The sequence below is a fragment of the Falco peregrinus genome, chromosome 3, assembly GCF_023634155.1.
Source record: "Falco peregrinus isolate bFalPer1 chromosome 3, bFalPer1.pri, whole genome shotgun sequence".
In the NCBI taxonomy this organism is placed as follows: Eukaryota; Metazoa; Chordata; class Aves; order Falconiformes; family Falconidae; genus Falco; species Falco peregrinus.
The window spans coordinates 52,084,026-52,100,276 of record NC_073723.1 but is presented as its reverse complement, the minus strand read 5'-3'; the positions used below and the strand labels follow the sequence as shown (position 1 = coordinate 52,100,276).

The window sequence follows — 16,251 nt, the reverse complement described above, 5'->3', positions numbered from 1 at the left end:
CCACACAAATGCAAGCTTGATGGCAATGAATAATCTCCACCTATCTGGCATTGTGATTAAATGAAGCATGAGGGTAGGCTTCTGCTCTTGCATACAGCACAAGTAAATGAGGCCATTCTGCAGAAAACTCTTCTGCACGTGTCCATCGTAAGGACTTTGATACCCTGAATTATCACAATGGCAGCTTTCAACAGGGTTAAAACTGCTTTCAATAGGAAAACATATGTCTTATAAAGAATAGTAACACTGTGCTTTGTCTGTCTCTTGCTTCAGGTGCAAGACGAAACTTGAGAAATGATTTGCTGGTGGCAGCAGATTCAATCACCAACACCATGTCTTCTTTAGTAAAAGAATTGAATTCTGGTGAGTGAGGCTGGTGAGAGTGGATAGTCACCACGCTGACATTTCACATGTATTTGAAAAAATGGGAGTAAGAAAATATAAACCAACAAAGAACCAGTGTAACGCATCTTCAAAGCTTTTTATGCTTTTAGAAAAAAAATACCTAAACAAGGCTTCAGGAATACAGCAGTTCTGAAAGCCACAAACGTAGAGGTGTGGCACTGGATTTTGCTCTTTAGAAATTTCAGTCACTAGAGAACGTGTAAGACCTCTTATAAAATGCAGTCTGTGGTATCCTCATAAAAACATCCTACCTAGTAACTGAGATAACCAAAAGCTTCACTATTGTGCCCCTCACCACAGGAAGAAAACTATTAGCTCTGCAGGTATATGTAGAATAATATACTATTACTCACTATGAGGAAGGTGGCATTCTAAGTCAGAAAGGTTGAGGAAGGCTTAGAGAAATAGGCAAGTATACTTAGTCTTGTGAAAGTCAAATGGAACCATGTGTCACCTTTTGCTTCACAGAAGTGGGGAGCGAGACAGAAAGCAACGTGGATTCTGAATTTGGACGGACTCATTTTGATGACCTTGTTCCGTCCCCAACATCCGAGAAGGCTTTCCTCGCGCAGATCCATGCCCGGAAGCCTGGGTACATCCACAGCGCTGCCGCCACCGGCTCCATCCGCAGTGACATGTGGGTACCTGCTCGATTCGCCTTCTTAATCTCATTCTGTTTCTGTTGAAAACAATATGCAGCATGTAATATTTTCTCTGCCTCTCAGCTATTTGATTACCAAAAAAAATGCCTAGATCCGAGTGAGGACAGCTTCACAGCTGGATGGTAGTGAGCTCTGTAAACAATAAAGGCCAGAACTTAGGGTGCCCTCAGGAGTGAGCTGTCTCGCATGCGGTCCGGTACACTCAGGCAGTGTGGAGGCTGTGGGACAGCTGTGCTTCCCAGTATGCCCTGTCGAGTAGGACTGTACTCACTGCTTATCCAGATTGAGGGGCCTGTTGGAGCCCACTGGAAAAAAACACTTTTTAAATGGAAAAGACAGAATGCTTTTTATTGACCAACTCAATTGACCAACAAACCAATTTATTTTAGAGCCAGAATCTTACTAGAAGGACAACAGGCATCTTTCCAGTTATTTTTAGTTTAAACCTCTTTGTAGCATATTATTGAGAACTGTTTGTTACTCATTTCTGTAGGGCTGTACCCCCAAAATGCCTTCAGCAGAATATGCCCTTTGGTCTACTTCTTCAATACCAAGACTACTGGAGAGGGGAAGTAGCAGACGTGTTTTCCACTGCCAGGAAAATACTAACTAATGGAGCGTGTGCTTGGACTAAAAGTATCCCGTTCTCCTCATAGCTTACAATAAAGTTTTATTGACTCTGAATGTCATTCATCTCAGGAGGCTATTTTTTTATAATTGTTTTTAGGGTTACAGAAGATGCAGACCCCTATGTCAGAGCAGAAGATGAAAATTATGAGAATGACTCTGTCCGCCAGCTGGAGAACGAGCTGAAAATGGAGGAGTACCTGAAGCAGAAGCTGCAGGATGAGGCATACCAGGTGGGAGGACACCAGCTGCCCATATATCTCCATAAGTGAGAAACAACAATGCACCATAGCTGCCCAGTGCCCTTGTTGGCCTGTCCTGGGCCCTGAGGCATGATCTCTTCTCAGTTACTAGAGCAGCCAAATTCCAAAACATGCTGTGGTTCTCTTGCACAGGCTGGCGTGCACCTGCCCTTTGTGCATGTCCAGGAAGACCACACTGCCTGAGGCACACACCAGTGGTCCTTAAGCTCACCAGAGCATCAGTGGGACAGAATTGCCTCTGAGCTTGTTCTCTGCCAGTGCCTACCAAGTCACTTCGACCTCATTCCCCTGTGCCATAGAGGACTGCTGGTGGTATCAAGCTTGAGTTCTTGCTATATTTAGATTTTTTTTCTCCAGTAGTGAAAACCATTCATAATGGTTTCTCCAGTGTGAACTGAAGCTCAGGTGCACCCTGTGTATTATTGTCATTGTCAGAATCTGAAAGGAGAGGAAAAGGTCTGAAATGAATTGTATTCCAGAGGACAAAGTATTCAGCAAGCATCTAGTATAGAGAAGCCTGGGGATTTGTCATTAAACACCCCTGAGGAAGTTTTCAAAGGGCAAGTTTAAGAGTCTTAAGTAAAGCAAATTTGCCAGAGCGAGCTAGAATTCTGTAGATACTCTGTCCTGTGCATAATGGTCTCCATTTCTAGCTGGTGTAATGCACTGGTTTTTAAGTTATTCTGACTTGGATCATCCTAATACAAAATTCATTACTTCCTGTATTGTTGGTAGTAGTATCAGTAGGAGGGTACACCCAGTTCAGTTATTTGGGAGCAGAGCTGAAGTAAGTAAAAATAACTATTTTTCCACATGGCAATCAATTAAAACTTGGAACTTACCACTACAGAGCATAACAGAGACCAAAAGTATAAATGAACTAAAAAAAAAGGATTAAGCAGGTACCGGGAGATCAGGTGCATGGAAATGAGGTTCAAAAGCACCTTTGGAGCAGGAATTCTTTAAACTGCTGACTGCTGGGAGCTAACAAAATCTAGCCTTTTTATCTGGTAGTTTTTCGGTAGTGTCCACTGCCAGTCGCTTCAGAGACAAGAATCTGGGACTGACAGGCTCATGACAGGCTAATGAAGAATGGCTGCTGTTTTGGTCTTCTTTTCTCTCCAGTTGCCATGATAACTTCGCATTGTAAAAGTTCATTGACTCGTATCAAAGTTGCAGGTAGTTTTGAGGTTGATGTGAGCATCTTGTTGTTGTTGTTTACCTAGGTCTGTTACATGCCTGTGGTAGCCTGACAAAAGTCATTTCATGTCTTTAACAACATGATGACAGGAGCAGAATTGTTACAGACTATCTACTAAGGCAACAGTGGGTGACATGGGGGTTTTTGTCACAATTTTTTATCCAAAATAGGAAATGGCAAAAATGGGAGCCTTTACACTTCTGAACAGGATGAGCAGCTACTGCTGATGTAATGGAAAATAATTGTCAGTTATAAAGAAGGAGTACCTCAATGGTGACAGCTGTCAAGCATCAAATAATAAATGTTATTATTACTGGTAAAAATTGCATTTTCTTCAGAAAGAACGACAGACCAATTTGACTGTACTTTGATTACAGTATGGAAATGCAATATATGGCAACAGTGTTACGTGAATGTCACAAGTTACAATGGGATTTTATACATGCACAAAATTGAGTGTGCACTGCAAAATAAGGGCATTCACTGTGCAGTAGAAATTATACATGGTGGTCAATGGAACTGGGTGTTACTCTTGCTTCAGTCAAAAAGGGCATTTCTGCTGCCCTCCAACAACATTACCGGAAGAAAGGGAGGAAATCTTCTCCCTATCGGTGTCAGAATAAAACTTCTTTCACATTCAGGTCAGCCAAGACTACACCCAGATGAACTTCATTCCCCATGGTTTTACAAGATTTGTTTCCACTTGAAGTGGGGGTGGGGGGCAAGGGGGACACAATGACAAGACACAACAGAGAAAAAAGAAGGCTTTTTTCTTTCAAAAATGTATTCACTGAGGGAACAGAAAGTCCTCTTTCCAGACAAGCTGTGTTTAATAGCATTTTTCCAAAAGAAATTTATTTATGTACTTCACTGTCCGTGAGATCGTCGGTTCCTCTCAGGCAATGATTTGACAGTAGTGACTTGTAAGTAGAAGCTATTTGTAGTTGATGACCACAGACCCAAAGCATGCAACACACAAGAAGTCCTTCTCAGTGTGGCTGATGCACTTTCTATTAGGGAACAAATTTAAAAAGAAGCAAGAAAAGTTATTAATTTAGGAGGGACCACTAGGATAATTAGGAGTTGGTTGGATAGTGTCATGTATTGATCCTGAAACATGTGCTTTGGCTTTGGCTTGTTCTCTGCACAATGCAGTTAATTTGTAGTATTTTGCTTTTCTGTTCTATTCCTTTTTCCTACTAGTATCACTGAGTGCTCTAAAATTAAACACACAACTTTCTACTTGCAAAACCAAAGGAAAATTGGGAAAGTTCTGTTGAAGGTATCCTACTTGAACAGTGGCAGGTCAACTATTCTCATTTTGCATCAAACCACTGGAATTTATTACAGACTATTTTACTATTTGTGCTCACATGAACACTGCATTCATCTGGATAGCCAAAAAAGCTGGTGGCTGTAGCTATCGTAAAATGCAATTGTCAGCTGAAAAAATCTGCCAGGATGAACTCCTATTAAGGTTACAAACTGATAACCTCAGTAACAATATGGTAGCCATTTTTATGTTATTAAATGTCTTGCTTTGTGTAAAAGCAGCACAGTTAAAAAACATGTAGATGTAGTGTAGCATGGAAGATTGTTGGTCAAAACCCACTCTTGTTATTTCGTGTCACCATGTCTCCAAGTAAGACTTTCATGCTAAACTCTAAATTGGTATTAAAGTATGAGCAGAAAACCCAGTAAGCACAAGGAAATCTGGGACAGAGAAACTCAAAGGAGGCTTCTTTCTCTCTCTTTTTTGGAAGCATGTTGTAAATAACAAGTATTGGTACCAGAAAACAACACATTTAATGCACTAGTGTATATGCTAACAGTGCTTACCCTCCCACATCTGCTACCCGTTGTGTTCTTGTTACAGTCTTTTGCTGGATGTGTTGTGCAAGACACTTTTCATTGGGTTTATTTTCTGGGTCCATAATTGTTCCCTTTATTTCTACGCTTGTGCATGGCTTTCTTCAGAATAATACACTGCCTGGCTGCTCACTGGCTTAATTTGTCATCTTCTTGTTTTCTATCCTTTGTTGTCTGCAGGTCAGTTTGCAAAGTTGAGTGCAATATCCTTCTCTCTCTCCTCTCAAGTAAGTATCACTACAATTTAGAAGAATGTTTGGAATTAATCCTCGTAATGTGTATTTCAGTTGCAGTGCACCTTGTGCTGCCTGAATGTATGTGACAAGGCTCTTTCTTTCTTCTTTTAACCTGTGTTAGGATGCCTAGGAATCTCTAAATCATTTTGGACTTTTTGAAATGTGGTCCTAGTCCTGAGGATTCCTGCTAAGCCACCACCCTTGTTATCTTCTTCCTTTGTTGACCCTAAGAGTAAGAACATGGGCTTTTTGTCCCTGAGGATGATGACAAATACATTACCCAGTACAGAGAAACTTTATCCAGAAGATAAGGAACCAAATTACATTTCAGGAAGCCTGAGCTCAATTCCTTAGAATGCTTTCATCTTCCTAGGATAACTGAAATAAATCATTTCTGATGACACGAAAACATCTAGTCTGGTGTGTGAAACAGGAGTTAGGCAAACATTAAAGAAAGCAATCCACCAGCTGCTTAACCACAGAGGTGTCTTCAGATGTGTTGTAGAAGTTTAAAATGCCCCAATCCAAAGTGTAGCATACTCAGCTACTAGCTAGAGTCTGGCAATTCAGAGATACAGCAAGAAGGTCTATAAATACCCTGCTGGCCCATAATCAGGTCATGTTCCTCACACATGCCAACCTCACAGTTGCAGCACCGAGTTTAATGCCAAGTTCAGCAATTGTGTTTTTCTTCAGGAGCACAGACAAAGGCTATTTTTATGAAGTAGCCTGTTATTCTGAACATTTGCCCAGGAAATTGGAGACTACACATTTCCTTCTTGCATCATCTGAAGCTATGGGCTCTACATTTCTGACTTCCAGGGGGGGTACGGTGCCCTGCTGTGAAGATGGCAGTGAGACAATGCTGTCCATCCTACAGTGGCACTGACCCATGGGGTAACAGGGCCAGAACGGGAGGAGAAATCAAGTTAGGGGTCAGGCTGGTCACAAACTGAGTCTCTTCCTCAAAGCCAGAACTAAAGGCAACCAAAGGTCAACTATCAAATGGGCACTTCAAGCTGGGAGCGGGGTCATGTTCAGATAAGCAAAACCAGTGACCTAGCCTGCACCACCTTTAGCAGGAATTCGTGTTGCTAGATTTTGTATGCCATGTTTTATGCTAGAATTCCTTATTTATGTGGCAACGTTAATGGTAAAATTTGATCCTGGTTCAAGGTATTTGCAACTTCTGATGACAGTAGAATTTGGTTGTTAACGTGTGGACCTTGTGAAAGCAGCTGCCAGTCTTCAGTGTTAAAAGCTGTTAGGTATTTCTGAAGCATCTGTCTCAGTGTCTTTGGCAGCTAAAGCAGAATAAATGGATGTGAAAAGCAAATAAACAGCGATACACAGAGTACTATAAACACCAAATAACTGCTCATAAAAATTCTTCTAACATTGCCCCTCAGGTTACGTTCATTTTCCCGGTAGCCTTGTTAAAAACATGAGCCTTGTAGAGTTTCCTAAACATTGACAACCAGAAAAACAAATTTTCTTCTTCTATTTTGTTGCAGTTGTCAGTTACAGATCAGGTCACATTAGAAGGAAAATAGAGCTTTCAACAACAGTGTATGTGTGTGTAACTACCTATCTAGTGGAAATGTTAAAGTTAATTACAATTATGAATAACTATGACTTTAGAGCAGGGGTCCTCAAACTATGGCCCGCGGGCTGGATACGGCCCCCCAGGGTCCTCAATCTGGCCCCCGGTATTTACAGACCCCCCCGCCGGGGGTTGGGGGGGAAACCAAGCAGCCGCAGATGACTGCCTGCCATTGCATCCGCGCGCCGGCCCCCTGGTTAAAAAGTGTGAGGACCCCTGCTTTAGAGGGTAGTAGCATTCAGAGAAACCATTTGCAATATTAAGTGGAAAAAAATCCTTTTCATTAGAATTATAAATCTCAGGCAATCCCATTTAAAGTTTCGTTTTTTGTTAAGAAGCGGTGTTAAGATAGTGTGATGTGGGGAAAGGCATACTCCTGTAGCTTTCTTAAAAATGTGTATCCTTGCCTCAAGTTAGCAGAGATCTGAGACTGAGCTACTCTCTCTTCTCCTGTATGCTTCTGAAACTTTTTGAAACCATGTCAAGAAGAAACTTTTTAAAGCACTGTGCTCTGGTTAATTCCGTAGCAAAACTGCTTTTGGCTCCCAAGGGAGCCCTTCAGCCAGCACCAAAGACTGAAATGTTCCCACCAGTTGTAAAAGCCTGGCCCTGCAGAAATTACCAACAAAAACTGGTGAACTTGGCGCTTCACCTACGCCCACAAGAAGAAACTCTGTATTATAGTACGTTGTGATAAATACATCTACTCAGATAAGCGTGGCTTAGTCTTCTCAAGATTCACTCTCTTGCGAATATGGAAGACTACATATCTTGTGTATTTTATTTGGTGCTAATATTTCATAGCACTGGAAAAATACATCCAAAATAGTTCATACCAGTCAAAATGTCTGAAGTGCTTTTGCTGTTTATGTTGGGTTCTTGCTTGAAGCTTAGCGACTGCATTTACTTCTAAGACAGTATTATTCAATCAGTGATGATGCAAATAAAGTCAGTATGGCCCTAGATGGCCATATGAGGTTGAAAGCCAACATACTTTCTTACCTCACAACAGTATTACATTCGTGCTTATTTAAAAAACAGGTGGGAAAAATGAGATCAGTTTATTGTAGTTTCAAATGAGTGATACTGCTGCTGATGGCCAGCCACAGTGTTTTGTTCTTTTCCTCGTTCATCAGTCACGGACAAGTGGTGTTGGTGTCATTTGATTAAGGCTTTTTGCATTCTATTTGCATTTGCAGTTTTAAAAGCGCTATGTACAAATTCTCTAGAATTGATTTGGAAATAACATGTAGCATAACAATTTCCCAAGACAGCGAATGATGCCAGTAATATATAAAACATAATTTAATCATGTTTTCAGTTTACTTTTTATGTTAAATGTACTTTAACACCACTTGTTTTATTTTTAATAGCGCAACAGAGTGAATTTGAGCTTGTTTTCAGCAGGCTCTAGGCAGATCTTGAAATTAAGGGAACATGCAAGTTTGACATTATTTTGCCTCTATGCTCCTGATAGCAGGTTTTTTTTGCCAAGGATGGCAAATGGGAGCAGAAAGCCTCCATCTCTGGAAGTGGTTAAAAAGTTGTCATTTTCAATTAAGAGCCATCTACTTGTGCAGTGGACATGTTCCCACAAGACCTACAATTTCCTAGATTTTCTAAAGCAATGGTTTCTTATTGCTGGCATGGCAACATTTTAGTTGGTCATGTCCAGTTCATTTAGATGCATTATTATAACAGAAAAGGAGGTGTGAAAAGCTAGTAAAATCAGACCTGAAGCATGCACTGAGAGGGAGTACAGGGAGGAGTCTTTATTAGAGGTTTTGTCCTCTGTTTTAACTGTGATCACATTTTCCATATCTTGACAAAAGCGTGTACTAATTTCAGTTGAAGACTCCATTCCCTTCCCACTCCAAGCCCTTTCACTCACTTGAAACCTTGTCACATAAATTGTTGTGAGGTCTGGGGCTTTGGGTGGCTATGGGTGACATTTTCCATTGCAAAACTGACTGAATGCTTTGCATTGAAACAGGTGGAAATTTTTCAAACACAAAAACTCCATATCCCCTCAATTTATTTATATGAATGCATTGTTAACAAAATATTATTTATTCAATATGACTGGTTTTTTCAGGACAAAAGTCTTATTCAACACATTTATGTTTTTCTCATCTTTTCTCTTTTTCTCCAAACTCAGTTTTCATGTTTACCAGCCGAGATTAGGAATATTGCCAAAATGTCAGGTGATAAAACCCATGGGCCAAGTGGTCAGTCCAGTCCACCTGGTGTGCCGCTGCGAGAAAGACTGTTGGCTAAGCTGACAGGCACAGACAATTCGTCTCAGTGCTGTGCAAATACAACTGCCCTGCATATCTCTTTTTTTTTTTTCTGGGAAGGAAATAAGATTTTACAGCTAGTGTGTGTTGCACTGGCCACTGACATTTTCAGCCCTTTGCAATATGGACCTGGCCATTTACTCTTGGGGAAAGACGGGACACAGGATCTGTAGCCCAGGGTCCAAGTCAGATTACTGTCCTACTGTCCCACAGTTGAGGAATGTGTGGGTTTCATATTTGCTGCACCCGCTGCCTGAGGTCACTTTTCCAAGCTGTGCCCTGGCCTCTCTTTGGCTGTAGGTCCCCAAACACTGCGAGGCAGAGCTGACTGGCTGCATTTAAAGTTCATGCACTGCATGTTCATGTTCGTGTTCCTTGCATGAGCTTCATGCCAGGAGCTCAGGAGATCACAGAGGTGTAGGTGCATCGGTTGACTGGACCTTCAGGAGGCCATTTGGTCCAGTCTTCCACCTGACACAGGTCTGGCTCCAAGACAAGACCGTGTCAGCCATGGCTTTCTCTAGAAAAGAATTTTAAACCTCCACAGATGGAAATCTCAACACCTTTCTGGGCATCCCCCCCCCCGCCCCCGCCCCGTGCAGTGCCACCCTCCTCATGGTTTTTATTTTTTCCTGATGTCCAACCTGAACCTCCCAAACTGTGATCTGTCCTTTTTGTGTGTTTCAACCCTGCCAAGAAGATTTTTAGCTTGGTTATCCTTGTAACTCCCCTCAAACAGCTGCTGACGTCCTCCCTCACCACCTCTGCCCCAGCCTCCGTAAGCCCAGGTTCTGTAGCCTCTTCCTCCCATGTCAGTGATGCAGAGGTGAAGAAGCAGGATACAGGCACTGGATGAGCTGCTTACATATATAAGTCATACTCTGCTAGCACAACCAAATGATTCAGCATCTCTTTTGGGGTTTTCCTGAACAAATACATAAAAAACAGCATTACATGGACCATTCCATTTGAAAATAACAGCAGGCTGACAGCACAGTAATTTTCAAAAATATCTGCTACATTCACTCAGCCATATTTTGGTTTTCCTCTTTATTTTTCTGCTTAAGTAGGCATAAAAAAAGCTGTACAAGAACTGTGACCAAGTTAACAGGGAAGAAGTATCTTTAGTTCTGTGAGTTTAATTCTAAAATTACACAAGTGATAGGCATGGTTTTTGAAAACCACTGAATGATAAGTAACAGAAAGGGACCTGTGGACTAAGTTACAAAAAAAGCTAAGAAACAGTTTTATAACATGATAAATTATATGAGTCTTAACTTGGAATTAATTCTGGCATTTCCAAAACACTGCAATGAATTTAGAACTCTGAGGTTCATTAGTACTCATTATCTCCTGTATGAAAATCTCTCTATCCCAATGCTGGCTGTGGAGCAGAGATAAGCCTTGAGAGAATTCAGAATAACCCTCTCCACACTCCACCAAAAAGAAGTAATCTACCCAGAAAATTTGAAGCAAACCCAAATACTTGGCAGTACTATCAATGCATCTTAATGCATCCAGTGTTTCACAAGCCACTCTTAACTTTACTGTCCCGGTTTACAACGATACCATCAAGAAATATGAGATGAACTTCTATTTACATAACCCTGAAACTGATTCAATAAAAATCAGTCTCAGGCAGCTGAGAACTGACCTCTTCCATGCCTTTCATTTGTACTTTTTAGCTGAATCACAAAGAGCAAAATGTGCCTTTACTAAGATACCCAGATGAGTTTGTGTACTTGAGCAGTACAGATACACATCTGATTTTTAAAAAATACTCATTGAAGATGTACCTTGGAATTTTTTTATGAACACCTCATTAGACTTGCGGTGCAGGTTACCTTTCAATTTATCAACAAAATGTTAATGCTAAGTCTTCTGTAACTGCTTGAGACAAGGAGATACTAAATTAAGATCATACCATTTGGCATGCTTAGGTATTAAGGAATTTGGTGGAAGTGTTTGTGCTTGAATAATTAATACAATCAAATGGTGTCAAGGAGAAGAAGCAAGCTAAACTACCTGACCTTTCTTCACTCATCAGCTTTAATTTAACTCTTTGTTGCTGATGTAGTTTGCATTTCATCTCTCACCTTATAGACCAGCTTCTTGCCTGAAATCAGTAGAAAAGAATTCATGTCATTAAAGTTTGGTCTTTTGTGCTGTTGTTATTGTTATATCTCATGCAATGAGAATTAGTTTTCTGTCTGAGGTAGGTCAAAAGAAGAAAGGTGAGCTCCTTTAACTTTGAAGGGGTCAAGCATGTAAACAGTGCCTTCATGATAAACATGCCGAAAGCAGAAGTTTGCAGTATTACCTGACTGTAGATCCTGACGTACTTCTGAGAAAGAGCAGCAGTCGTCTACCAAGCATTTTCCATTACCAGCTAAAACTTTTATGCCACCAATATAGGAATTTAAGATACTTACTGATGCTTCAGGATTCAGGGGAGCACCAAGGAGAAACTGGTGTACCAGCAGATTAGGGTGCTCATGAGCTATAGCACCCAGAATCATGCTTTTAAGTAATCACATTTCTTTTTAGACACAGTAAAACATACTCAGGCATGTAAGCCGAGGGTGAGGCGTTTACATGTGAGGCGAGGCTCATGGTGGTGAGTGACTGTTAACTGAGTGGCTGAACGCTGTGCACAAAGGGAATAATCCATGGTTTTGCGAGCGGTAATGTATTTATAGAGCACCCTGGAAGGGTAAAATGGAAGGGAAGATGGCAACATCCGCAAATCTGTGTCAGTGCAGACTGAGTTACACCTGGGTTCCCCAGCAGAGCAGGCAACAGTTTTCTTCCCCACAGTGAGAAGATTTTCCAACTTCCCACGTGCCCTGTAAGTTTCTGTTTACAGCTCCACTACCTGTGGCTCATCTGGGTAGAATGGCTTTTCCACTTCTGTAACTTTTTGAGGAATCACTGCAGGAACTGGCCAGCTCCTCCTTTTTTCTCTCAATGAAGCAGCAGGCAAAGGCTTTACTTGCTCCTGCCTGTGTGGGTGCAGCATCTTAAACCAGCACGCTTTATAAAACCTTCCCTAAACATTTCTCAACAGGCAAGCTGTAGTCAGACAGACAACGAAAGCTACATAAGAACTGATGATGAGGAGAGCTGCTTTCAGACAGATGATGAAGAAAACTCAGCTGCCAACTTCACGGAAGAGTGGAACCAAGAGGTGCAGCGTCTCTTGACAAAAAAATCACATAACTAAGTTCTGAGGACTGTAGCACAGTACTTTTGTTCTAAGAGTTGTAGTTTGTAGATGTGTGTTTTTGACAACAAGACTTTTGTTTAAAGCTAACTTATATTAGCTACATCTTCTGTAACATGGCTCATTACCAGTGAAGAAAACAGACTGACGTATGTACTGCTGTTACAAGTATGGCGGTATTAATAACTCACGTAAACCCTTTGCACATGATATTGAACCTGTTCAGTTTACAATAATACTGTTTATAGATAGGAATTTGATTTCTGAATACTTTGAGATTTTAGTAGATCGGTTTACTATACACTGTACATTTTTTCCACAGAAGAAATAAAAAGCTACAATTATGCATTTAACACTGAATGATTATACTCCTGAGTGTATATATCTAGTAGCCCAAAAAACAAAGTACCAGACTATATTCACAATTTGTTTGCAAGTCTTTAATTTAAGACTTAAACAAAAATGTACTAAAATAATAATAATAATAATAATATAATTAATAATAGTAATTTAAAACTTCTCTAATTTAGGGCTAATGTGTAACTTAGGAATGTTTCTTTCAAAATAATCTAACAAATCAGCCATAGAAGTTAGTGTAAATATTTTTTTTCCAAATAGATATCATATACAAAAGGTGACATTCAAATGATATAGAATCTAGTTTTTAAATCAGCACAGATCTTCTTAAAACTGTGAACTATGTTTTGAAATACTCGTTGCTAAAGCTGTTTATAAACCACAGGTGCCATAAGATCCCTGAACTGACTGATGTTACGTATAATCCTCCATGGTATTGTTTCATTGATGTTTTAGCTTTAGTAAGCATGTGTTAAACAAACCGGCTCTTTCCATCTCTCTGCCCCTCCTTCTCCCCCCCCTCTGTTATGTTATTTTCGAGGCCTTCAGCTTTAAATGTACAGGCTTAAAAGTGCGCTTGCAACTGTTTTCTTTTTATTTCCGAATGTGTATTGCCTTAGCCAGCCACCAGATGTTCTGCATGCACTCTTGGAAATGTGTAGTGAGACTCTTTCAGAGCTGGATGGAGAAATAGCTATCAGTGAAAAGCACAAGAAAAGCAGTGGGTTATTTTTTGAAAGGACAGGCATACAGTTACAGAATTGGAGTTTTGTCCAGTTTAGTATTTTTCAAGTATAAAGGCATTTCAGGAGAAAGGGAACTTACCTGGCCATTTTGGATTAGGCAATGGGACTGCTAGCTAAAAAGTGTTTGCTCTGCTGTGACTACAAACCTACAGACACTCCTGAGCAGGGACTGACACAAACTGGCTATAATGTCCTCCCCACAGCATATTTGCTTGGAAGTACAGACTACACCCGTATGGCACATAGCACTGACATGCAGAGACATCAGAGCCAGGCCAGGATCAGCTAGACCAGGAGCCAGGCAGTGACACGGTGCGGTGTTACATGCTGGCCACACAGCCCTGCGTGTCACTGAGTGCAGTGTGACCTGCAGTGTGTCACTGCAGCTCAGGGTGACCTCTGTGCTAATGTAATTTTACTGCCCTAATACAGTATTAGGCTTCCAGTATCTGGCTGACCTGAAGTGACACTGTCTAACAGCCCTGAAAACAGTAGTGTTTCATACAGATATTTCACACCAGCACAGTTTGCCTACAGCAAGTGATGAGATACCCATCTAAAGCAGGTTAACGTGGTTTGGCTGTCCTTGCTTTCATGGTGACACGGATGTGCGCTGCTGTATTTACGTGAGATTGCTATGTAGCTCAACCCAGTAAGTCCACTTGTTTGCATGCACACTATAGGCTCGTGGCTGTTTCCCTGGGCACTATCTGTTAGGGAAGGAGTATCTGTATGAAATAGCTGCTTCCATCTTTCACTTTCATGTTGTTTTATTGCATATGCAGGTCTCTTGTCTACATCTCCTTGCATATCTGGGCTTGGTCTCAGACATCCAAGTGCATACTAAGACATCCAGGTATCTCCATGTAAGCTTTTCATTTTTGCAATCACTGGTCTTTGCTCCTGGGGTATGTGCCATCCTGGCAAGGCAGGCACCATATCCTCCAATGCCCCTTCCTCCAACCTCCTCTCAGGAATGGGTGAGCCTCCACTAGTGCCTAGCACTCCACATTTAAAGCTACTCTGGTGAAGCTGTAGACATTGCTGTCAGCTCAGGATTCCAGGCAAACATTTCCTGAACAGAGAGAAAACAAGCTAGAACACAGCTACATGCAATGGCTGACTAATTCAACCCATGTCAAGTTTAACTGTACCCAGACTAATAGATCCCTCCCATCATCTCAATGTCTGTGTGCTTGTTATCACTATGCTTAAAATAGATGCAATAGAATAAATCCATTGCAAGGGCTTCTGGCTAGGAGTAAGGAAAAAAGTTGACGGATCAAGCGCCTTTCATTCAGACTGGTGTCAACAAGGTGATCCCCAGTGGAGCGCTGGGTCCCTTAAGCCTTGGAGCTCTGAGATGAAGCACCTATTGCTTGGCTCTCCAAATATCTATTTTAAGCATTTTCCAACTGTTAAGCTGGCTGCGTTTTTGCCCAGCTGGTCTTTGTCTGCTTGTTGAATATTATTTTGGTTGTGGTTTGCGGTCATTAAAACAGAGTTACAGAAGAGGTCCCTGGCGAGGGCCTTTTCTTAACTACCAATGGCCCACCACAACAGTCAAAACTCCGGGTGGTTTTACTGTCACTGGGGGGAAACCAGTGGTTTGGAATCAGGAGACAGGGATGTGAAGATGTATAGGGTCCTTGAATGTCCAAAGCGAAGGTGGAGAATGGGTTGTCTGTAAGTAGTAATGTTAACTAAACTGCATAAAAAGGTGTGTGGCCTTTGTTGTGATATAATACGTATTTTCTTATATGCATGAGGCAAATTGTTGCATCATAATTTATCATAAGTGTGTCCACCTTTACTTTCAGTCATCTTCTCCCATCCTTATTGGTTCTCAGCAATTACTGTAGATAGACCTTGTAAATATTGCAACCGCAGGTTGCTGTAATCACGTTGGTTCAATTCAGCAGACGGAGCTGTGAACAACAAGCACTCCACTGTGTCCTGAAGACAAAAGGGCATTTTTACCTTTGAACCAAAAAGAAAAGAAAAAGTATGAAGAGTTACATCTTGAGGCTACTAACTGTAAGACATTTTTAAAACTACTGTACTTGACACCACTTGAGACAGACACAGAGACACTAAAGATGTCACGATATTCATTGGTATTGTAACAGAACTGCTATTGTATGGGTTTTTTGTATTGCTGTTAAGTATTGTTTTGTGTGTGTGTGTTGGAACCTACTGGGGACATGTTATATTTTGAAGTGATTAAACTATTTAATTGTGTGTCTATATTTTGGAATGGAATTATTTCTTCATTAAAAAGATTTTTAAAAGTAATTATGTTTGTGGCTTATTTTGGTTTTGGAAGTCCTGTTCCATAGAGCGCAAGCAGTGGATGTTTTCAGTAGGGAAGGAAAATGTGTCCCCGTGGTGCAGCAAGCAGTCTTTGCTTCACCCACACTGTCTCCACTTCTGTGTGAAGTTCCACCACTTTCCCCAGCACTGTGAGCATGGCACTGAGCAGCACCCGCTTTTGGTGGCCCAGGCAGTTTCTTCTTTCTTCCTTTCTTAATTCTCTATTTGGCAGTTTCGCAACCTGAAAATGCAGTTCCCCATCTGTAAAATGTCTATCCCTGCTTTCACTTCACAAAAATGAAAGTCACCCTAAGCTGAGACATCAAGGGCCTGGCAGGTGCCTGGTATGAGGGGACTCTGGTCCTCAGGAACCTAAACTGTCTGCAATCGTGTGATTTTTCTTGGCTGCTGTGTTTCTCCCTCTCTGTCCTTAGAAGGAGCAAAACCTT

General features: G+C 41.2%; 1 protein-coding gene across 8 annotated transcripts in view; it reads left to right on the top strand.

Moving 5' to 3' along the window:
* Positions 1-15,784, top strand: part of DTNA (dystrobrevin alpha) — a 234,481-nt gene extending 218,697 nt beyond the window's left edge. For 6 of the 8 annotated variants that reach the window (XM_055799736.1, XM_055799734.1, XM_055799735.1 and 3 more), the window contains 4 exons: positions 274-363; positions 874-1,042; positions 1,795-1,927; positions 12,231-15,784. In XM_055799736.1, the coding sequence (XP_055655711.1) occupies positions 274-363; positions 874-1,042; positions 1,795-1,927; positions 12,231-12,386 (548 nt within the window). In that variant the 3' untranslated portion in view covers positions 12,387-15,784. Of the gene's footprint in view, positions 1-273; positions 364-873; positions 1,043-1,794; positions 1,928-5,207; positions 5,255-12,230 lie in introns of those variants that run through there. The other 2 variants (XM_055799739.1, XR_008746477.1) reach the window with 2 other exon arrangements.
* The last annotated feature ends 467 nt before the right edge of the window (positions 15,785-16,251 follow it).